This window comes from Tetranychus urticae, chromosome 3, assembly GCF_039701765.1.
Source record: "Tetranychus urticae isolate SD_2017Ah chromosome 3, NJAU_TeUrti_SD_1.0, whole genome shotgun sequence".
Taxonomy (NCBI): domain Eukaryota; kingdom Metazoa; phylum Arthropoda; class Arachnida; order Trombidiformes; family Tetranychidae; genus Tetranychus; species Tetranychus urticae.
The window spans coordinates 11,805,564-11,815,062 of NC_142960.1; the positions used below are offsets into that span (position 1 = coordinate 11,805,564).

Sequence of the window (9,499 nt, forward strand, 5' to 3'; positions counted from 1 at the left end):
AGTCTCTGTTTGGAGTCAGTCTTTTCCTCGACAATTTGTTTCCTCTCGATTTGACCTGACCAGGCGGAGAATCTGAATCTTTATCCATTTTGGTATTAACACAGGCACACAAGGCTATCACATGCAATAAAACTTGACGATTACAAACATGGCGGTTAAAAACATATGTGAAACAGTCATTGGAAAGGGTTGCTCATAGGTTGACCGAGAGGACAAAAACAAAAAACTGGTTTAGGCGGTAACTTATGAATGTTTCTCATTCTGCAAAAAAGCTACAAACCATTTGTTCCCATAACGAAGAGGAATATAAAATTTCTCGAAATGCTCAAAACAATCTAGTAACATAAAATGGGAGAGTAAATAGAGTAGAAATGGCAATTGTGATAATGGGAGCAAACTCAAAGTAATAAACATAAAACGCGTAGATGATGTATAATCACCAATCTATTAATAGATAAAACAACTGATCTAGACGTATCAAAAGTCGACAATTTTAACCACTATTAACTAGGGAGAAATGAAAATTTAGAGGAAAACACTTGTTTGAAGAAGGAAGTTGGTTCACGCTACCAATCAAACAGAGGATTAAGTCTAGCTCTAGTAAGTCTAGTTCATGGACAATATGGATAGTTGAATTACAATTGTAGGTACGATTCATAACATGAAATCAATCTGGACTTTCTTTGATCTTGAAAATGAAAATTGATCAGATTTAATTTAATAAAATTTAATTTTTTTCTTTTTCATTGTTTGTTAAAAAAACAAAACTGTCAGAATATTATGTTCATCGAGATGAGGATGACTTGGATAAACATCAGATCACAGGGATTATAAGACAGATTTTGTTTGCTCTCGATAGATATTTGATCGGGAAATCGCATTCCTTTGTATAGTCACTAAATATATTTTTACATTAACCTTAGATTGCCTCAAGATAGACCAAAAGGGCATAAATTTCTTGAGACATTTTGAATCCCACAGCTGTGAGCCAAGCATCAGCAATTTTGACCACCAGTACAAATATAGTATGAATTGTATATCAATAATAAATAAAATCTTCTCTAGTTTGGAGATTTACATTTTTCTCAATCTTCCTTTTCCAAATAAAAATTCACAAATCCTATCAATTGCAAAAGCCAATGCTAGATCAGCACCTAATATCGAGAGAACGACCCATTGAAACTGGAAATGACATTTGAAAAGAAAAGATATATTAATTATACGCTAATAATCGACACGATTCAAAACAATTGCCGATTGAAACCGACAACTTTCCAAAATTGTTTTTCAATTAAAAATGGCTTAATGACAAATATAATTTTTTTGGAAAGCTGATCAATTCCAATGGGAAAGTGTTGGTCGCAACATTTTTCATTTTAACTCACCTCAAGAGGGAACTCAACGATGGCAAATTGTTGAGCCAGGTCAGGAAAATAACCTGTAACAAGAGCAATTACAGCTGTTATAGAGCCAAATATGCTGTACATAAGCGGTTTGTTTTCTTTCAAACTTTCCATAAAAGGATGGCCCTGAAATAGAATTAAGAGAAATTAAATATTTAGAAATTTTCATTTATAAAAGGCGTAACAGTTAGATATCTGTTTTTGAATCGTTAAAACTTTTGTCCTTTGCGTGAATTAAAAATCTTTTCGATATCATACAGTAAATTAATCAAAGTTTTGTTCTTTGTACTTTTGGGGGAACAGTCGGGATACGGGGTGTAATCTAATGTATTGTAGTCGAAAAGGTTGATTTTTATTCAAAAATTACCTTATAATTAACCGCAAATGTTGATACTTGCAAAGCAACAGAAATTATATACACTGTGCTGTTAAGCAATGATGGTTGGAATTCAGCATCAAGATTGGTGAATTCATCATTTCTCGGAGGTGATCTAGCTTTAGCCTCTCTAACCAAGTAGATGAGAGTACAAAAGTGAATAGCAAATTGCAACATTACAGTTGATATGGTGTAAATATTGAAAATATTAGCTAGAGGTCTCGTCTTAGAAAGCACTGTCAATGGCTGTAAATAGAAAAGATCATCATTATTATTCATCAAAATTACTTTCATCAATTTGCTTTCAGAACGAATAATTACCTTAGAGCGAGATATAAAAAGGAAGCAACCAGCCAAAAGAAAACCTTGCAACGTAGCTTGACCATCACTGAATTTGATGCCGTCTAGGTAAAGTACGCTGTGACTGTAAGCCAAAATGAGCGCATTCAAAGCCAATATTTTGAACATTTGTAGTGTTGTTACAAGAGTACATCGTCCTTGTTTGACTATATGGCAAACTGTTAAGAAAAAAGACATTAAAATGATGTAAAACCAAAATCTGAAATTAAACAAAACCATTTACTTATAATACTTACCACATTGAATCGAAGACAATTTGGAAGTGAAAGGTGCGGCAATACTAGCATCACCTAATTTTACAATCTGAGCTTTATCTTGCTCATCCATTTCTTGTAACATTTTCTGCAAATTTCGCTGCATTTCAGCATATTTTTCAGCACGAGTTAAGGGTTGTTGTCGAGGACTATTTCCAACTGCAGTTGATCTATCGTTGGGTCCTATGCGACGGTTGGCGCGGTTCCGCAAGTTTGGATCATTTGCATTCATCAAACTTGATCCTAAGGCAGCTGGATCAATCGGTTTACGAGGCTTGAAGTCATTTGGTGTCAATGGAGCGTGAGTTAATAATGCAACTCCAACATCAGCATGTTTCAAAGCACCAACATCATTAGTTCCATCACCACACATTAAGGTTGTGTATCCTAAACTTTTAAGGGAAGTTATCACAAATTCCTGCAACAAACAAAAATAAAGAAAAGATCAGAATTCAGAAAAATAGGATATATGAGAAAAATAGAAAAAAGAATTAAAAGAAAAACCAAGCTAGAGTAAAAATGATTAATAGTTGAACAATAATTAAAGCCTGAATTTGCTAACAAACAGTTTATGAAAGAAATCTGAAAAAAGTGGTGAAGGTTTTTTTCCAGTTTTTACACTAACCCCATGGTTTTGAGATCTCAAGTTAGATGCAGAACCGGCGAACCTTTCACCTTTAGCATCTTCTACTAAGTAGAGAGCATATGTGGATTGTTTGGAGTTTTTTTGAGATAATCCCGATGTTTGGGCTGATTTGGTGGAGATGACGTTTATCTCAGTCACCAAGTCTTGAACTCAAGACATTTTATTTTGGTGCTGAACCCCTTAACTCTAGGCTATAGAACAATCACGAAAATTGAATGAACAAAGTAGATTCAAAATTTTACCTTTTGTTTAGGAGTAACACGGGCCCATACAACAATACGAGGGAGAATTTTGTAAAGAAATTTAGCATGATTTTCAAGAAGATAGTTCATTCCATCGCCAGTAAGGCATAAATCGTAGTCAAGGTAAAAATCTTGTCTCAGATCTGGAATACATTCGTACTCTGATTCAGTATGGATAGCTTTCCAATGCCATGCAGCTCCTAGTTATAAAATGAACACGATAAAAGAAATTAAATTTTCAAATTTCACGTTTGAATAGAGGATATTAATTGTTACCGTTTTCGGAAGATGTCAAGATTAAAGTGTCTTCGTTCCTACAGAACAAGAGTTCTCTAGCTACGTGACAGGCAGTTAAAGGTCCATCTCCAGTAATCATCATGACCTATGTAAGATAAAATGAAAGTCAGTTGATTAAAATAAAGAGCTTTGTTAAACGATTTTGTTAAACTAACTCACATAGTGACTTGAATCTATAATTTCTTTTATCACAGCTTTTGAATCTTTTTTGAGAGGACAAGAAATCACAATGAATCCAACAAATTCTAAATTCTTTTCAATATCTTCTCGAGACAAGTCACGTAATTCTTGATGAGATAGATTTCCAATTTCACGACGACCAAGTGATAAGATACGAGCCCCTTTTTTAGACATAGAAATGTATATTTCATCGTAGTTTTCGGGGATTTTGGTGAACTAAATATATAATAAGATACAAGATAGAAATAAATTAAAATCGCAGATAATTTTAGCTTTATTGTAAAACATTGAAATGAAATTAAAACTTACCATATTACGGAGAACTTCAGGTGCTCCTTTCGTTAATGCTAAATAATTGGTCCCAGAAGATCCAGGCGGAGTGTAACCGGCTATTACAGACATTCTTTTAAGACTAGATGAAAAATGAAATCTGTGGAAAATTTTGATAGCAGGATGTTTGCCCTTTTTGGGTATAACTGCTTCTCCTTTGGTCAAGTTCCATTCGATTGCAGATAAAATGGATTTTTCAAGGGGATCCCCAACTAAACCATCATCTAATTGAACCAAAGAATGACAAGTGGCCAGCACTTGAATTGTCTCGATCGGTGCATCAATAACAGGTATAATATTGGAAGATGGTTTCTCTAATAAATAAAATCAAGCATTACATTAGCAATTAGTATACGTGTGATTAAAATTTCAATATAAATAAACATACCTTGTCCTTTAATGCCAGTGACACCTTCAACTACGAGATCATCACTTGTCAAAGTTCCAGTTTTATCAAAGCAGCAAATTTCAACTTTACCAGCAAATGGAATGCGAAAAGGTTCAGTGCAATAAATAACTTTGAATAAACAAGAAAAAGATTAGTTAGAAAAATACAATATCAAAGTAGGTAACAGGACTTACATAATTTGGAGAGAGATAAAAGTGATGTATTAACTGCAAGTGACAACTCTATTGGAAGCTCTGGTGGAACAACAGACGTTAAGATGAGAGTACATTCAAGGAAAAGTTTGTAACGATTGCGTTTAGGATCTTCAGTTCCTTTAACCCAAACATAACCCGAAGCAGCGATAGCGAAAACCAGCAAAAACAAAATAAAAGCGAATGTTTCCAAATTATTGGCCGTGATACGTTTTACACCGAATAGAATAGTACGAAGTAGTTTTCCTTGAGAAGTGTTGAAACTTGTTCTCAATACGTAAGCAGTACATCCACCATCAGAAGCTGAGAAAATAAAGAAGTAACATTTAGAAATTAGGAATCGAAATTCACTAAGAAAAAGTTTAAAGCTCTTTACCTTTTATTCCAGTCGTAGATTTAACAGGTGGAGTATTTTGAACCACTTTTGTACCTCCATAAAGAATATGAAGTCGACCATCTGCGTCTACATCAAGAGGACGGTTGAGTTCATTCACATTTTCGATTGGTTCCTTCATTTGAGGTACAGATTCACCAGTTAACATAGATTCATCGACAATACATGAACCTCGAAGCAGCAAAAGATCACAGGGTACAAGATTATCATTTTGTGATCGATTAACTGACACAATATCACCGGGAACTAATTCATCACTTGGGATCGCTCTCCACCTTCTATTACGGTAAACCTGAATTGGGTAAGGTTTGTTACCCATTTTACGGATTTCCGAAAGATTTCGAAGTTGTTGTTGGACAAGAACACATTCAAACGCGATGAGCATAAAAAGAGTGAACAAGGAGTAGTACCAAAATTCATCAAGACACCAAAGAGCAACACAGAAAACTTGGAAAACAAAGAACGGGGCTGTTGCTCTCTCTTTGAAAAGTTCCATAAATTCTGGGACAACCATTTCCAGATCATTTTTACCATAATGTTTCTCAGCAAGAGCAAGATCATTTTCTTCTTGATGACCTTTCCAATCCAGATAGAACGACAAATTCAAATTTACAGGAAATTTGAGAACTTCAAATTTTTCGAGTCTTTCGTTGAAAATGTATTTTGTCTTTTGAAATCTAAACCATAAAACTTCTTGACCATCGTCTGAAATTTTTGACCGGCATAATCGCACCAATTCTGTTGATCCGTTGTTAGGAGTGGGAACAACTTTTGCAAAAAGTCCTATGGATGGATGAGAAACCTAGAAAATAATAAGAACGATTTAGAAACTGGGAGCAAATAGATTTAAACAAGATGATTGTCTCATAAGGAATGAAATGAAAAAAACTGAAATAGGCAGAGGATAGAGTGGTTTGCTCAAATTCACATATTTGACAAATAACTTAAGATTAGTGAACATCGACTCAATGCATCGTACAACAAGCACTTAAGCAAACATACAGGGAGAGTCTAATGAATTAAATGGTTAGAACAAATATCTTTAAGCTTAGCTTTACTCTCTTGTTTCAGTTATTTCACGTTTTCGAGTCAGAAAGCTGAAAAAACGGAGACTCACCTTACTGTACGCGAGAAAACAGTTTACATCAACTGACCAGTGACAAAAAAGATAAGTAAGAATTTGAAAAATAACTGCACCAGCCACCGAGATAAACCAGATTTCTTGAGATTCCTCAGCAGAATACTTAAATAGCCAAAGATTGATTAGAGCAAAATATATACACAAAAAAGGTCCCAGGTAAGAATGAAGAAGTAGAGGAAGTGGCTTGTAACAGGTTACATCAGATACCAATTCATCAACACTGTCCCGCAGTTTGGCCATGGGTATCTATAATCAGCAAAATGCTGGAAAACACCAACAGCAAATTTAATAATTAGCAAAATTATTGATGTCACTAAATAAAATTGATTCTACCCTTTTCATGTAATTTAAATTAAATTAAGGTTTGCTCCTCTAAATGTGTTCCTCATCAGAACTCATCCAGCTGGGTAAGTCTTACCGTAAGACTTATCCAAAGAGTATAACAAGAGAGACCACTTAATGAAAAACCACTTTTTTCAATAAATTGTTGAAAAAGTCACCCCTAGATGGCGCTGAAGGAAGAAATCAAGTGTTTTCAATGTAAAATACAGCGAACAGAGCCATGCAGTGGTGATGTGCCTGAACTAAAATGTGCATTTTACATTGAAAAACACTTGATTTCTTCCTTCAGCGTCATCTAGGGGTGACTTTTTCAACTTTTTTGTGATGCCTTTTTTCCATTGAAGTTAACTCTCTTCTTACTCTTTGGACTTATCTGTCCAACTGTAACCAAGTAACCGGTTCTCAGAGGGAAACACAAAGAATCAAACCAATATTTTCTTCAATTATCTGCAATAAACTTTTTCGTTTTACACGAATTATCTTTAAACCGACATTGCGGATCATCAGTTCTCAATTGCTCATCAAATTAATAAGCAGGGTATCATGATAATATGATCCATTGAGTTTAAAAGCAACTGAGGCAACTTTTGAGAATTTCAGTGAATAATAATTTAATACATGAACTTCGACCTATCCCATGACAGGGGTTAACTTTTAATCGTCAAACTTTAATATTTATAAAGATTCATCAATTCATTTTAGCAGATTAATTGGAAATTGATTTAAATGATAAAGATGACAATTATCAATGACACTCATTAACTTGATGATTATTGTGCATTTTATGTAAGCAAGAATGTGATGGTGAGTCCTCTTTTAAGTATAAATATTTGGTAGCTGTAATCACTAATTTTTTTAGCAAATTTATAATTGTTAATCAGTAATTGTCAATTAGGAATTAAATTCAGATCAGAAATTTAAAATCAAGAGATGAGAGCGCCATCTAATGTGAACTCGATGAGGCTCAACCGCTAATTTTGATTTTACAATTTATTAGATAATTCGCGATTATCCATCATTGACCGTCATTAATCTTTCAATTTGTATGAGGAAAAAGTTCAGTGAAGAGAAGAGACTCTTGAAGTTAGTTATTTGTTAGATGTGTCTTTTTAAAATGAAGTAACATTGATAGAATGCTAATGTAAAGGCACCTAAAAGTCCTTTTGTAATTTGAAACACAGTAGCTTAATAAATCTAATGCATTGAAGGAAACCAATAAAGTTTTCATTTCTAATCATTGCTTGGTTGCAGGTTTAGGTCAGAGTTTCAGAAGTTAATGAGTGATTTATTGGTCTTCAAACGAGAAATAGCCATAACCATGGAAACTTCCCTGTGGAAAGACTTATGTTAGATGAAAAGGAGAGATGAAAAAGAGAGGAAGAAAAAAAAGAGCTTTCATAATGAGCCATTATTGTAGGAATAGACAAGAAACCTTTACAGACAAGCTGAATCAGAAATGATATTTGTTTTGTTTACTAAATAAAAAGATAAAGAAATGAATAAATGACTTAAATATTGTTGATTCTTGATTTCTTACTTTCTTTTTACGTTTATAGAGTTATAAGTATCAAAGTATTTGCATATTTTGTCAACTTTTTTCCATATCTTGCTCTGAGTTTCTTCTACAGCTTGATATCTTTGTTTACATCCAATTCAACATTTGAAGGCCTAGTTTTTCACCTTTTATTTTAGTGTGCTGATAATGGCTGGCTGCTTGGACAACTTTCAAATAAATACACCTGAATGGTTGAATCTTAGTGAAAAAAGGAATGCTGTTGCATCTATAATTGCCGGTGTTTTGGTGAGTAAAAACAATTCTGATGTTCTGCTGCCTTCGATGTTATCTTATATTTCATCTATTGTCTCTATTTCTTCTAGTTTTTCACTGGTTGGTGGATAATCATTGATGTGAATTCATTATTTGGCTCCGAAGATTTCAGCCTTGGTTACCATGTCTGTGGCATATTTGCCACCGTTTCTCTATTCATGTAAGTTAAACCATTTTTGTATTTAACTCTTTTTGCGTATTTTATATTAATGTGTATGTCTGAAATGTAATCATATATTGAATTTTTCCTTTTCTTATTTAATATCAGGATCAATGCCGTTTCCAATGGTCAGGTTAGAGGAGAATCTTATAACACAGGATTCCTCGGACAAAAAGCTGCTCGAACCTGGTTGTTCGTTGGATTTGTTCTGGGATTTAGTTCAATAATTGCAGCAACCTGGATTTTATTTGCCGCATACGTAATACCAAATAAACAAGTAATTTATCCTGGAATTGGCCTTTTCCTCCAAAACATTCTAATATTCGCTGGGTAAATATTTTTTTCGCTTTCACAGTTTATAGAACTCAAATTTATTCATACAATTTATTTTATTCTTTCCATTTATTAGATCACTTGTCTTCAAATTCGGTCGCTCTGAGGATGATATGAACTAATATTGTAGCTAAAATATAGTGCTTATCTGGACACTTGAACATAAAGAAATGAATCCTATCATGTTTCATTCACAATAGCCAAATCCGTGAATATACTGAGTACATGAAATTTTTGCTTGTATTCTTTGGATAAACTGATACACGGGTCAAGCTTTAGTGTAAAAAATCACTTGATCTCTGAGCTTCGTATTTTTTCTTGAAATGATTTTCTATTCAATAAAGAACTGATTGTATATCTCAATTTTTTCTGTGCAATTTTATTCGTTTACTTTAATTGATTGTTTATTTTAGCATATTATTATCTAAAATTCTTGTTCAAAGACTGATCAATTCTTATTTAACTCTAATAAAATAATTATTAAAATAAACTTTCATTAAATCGATAAATTGAAAAGGCCGCCAAAACTCGATGTGAACGCTACCTTTTGTTTGATATAAATGGTTTAACCGCGAAATACGAATGTTTATTTGTTGAAATAAAATATTGAAGA

At 33.4% G+C, this 9,499-nt stretch overlaps 2 protein-coding genes across 2 annotated transcripts; one reads left to right on the forward strand and one right to left on the reverse strand.

Moving 5' to 3' along the window:
• Nucleotides 1-689: 689 nt before the first annotated feature.
• LOC107359843 (endoplasmic reticulum transmembrane helix translocase) lies at nt 690-6,610 on the reverse strand. Its single transcript, XM_015926424.3, has 13 exons — nt 6,200-6,610; nt 5,065-5,884; nt 4,671-4,991; nt 4,477-4,605; nt 4,068-4,402; nt 3,738-3,974; nt 3,558-3,663; nt 3,282-3,481; nt 2,376-2,811; nt 2,101-2,297; nt 1,771-2,025; nt 1,386-1,529; nt 690-1,182 (listed from the first exon to the last, which is right to left on the reverse strand). Exons 1-13 carry the CDS (start codon nt 6,461-6,463, stop codon nt 1,075-1,077), a joined length of 3,552 nt encoding a protein of 1,183 aa, XP_015781910.1. The 5' UTR covers nt 6,464-6,610; the 3' UTR covers nt 690-1,074.
• A 1,372-nt stretch (nt 6,611-7,982) lies between these two features.
• On the forward strand, nt 7,983-9,249 carry LOC107359420 (transmembrane protein 50A). The gene is made up of 4 exons (XM_015925905.3): nt 7,983-8,366; nt 8,444-8,553; nt 8,662-8,883; nt 8,963-9,249. The coding sequence occupies exons 1-4, from the start codon at nt 8,268-8,270 to the stop codon at nt 9,006-9,008; spliced, it is 477 nt and encodes a 158-aa protein (XP_015781391.1). The 5' UTR covers nt 7,983-8,267; the 3' UTR covers nt 9,009-9,249.
• Nucleotides 9,250-9,499: the final 250 nt, after the last annotated feature.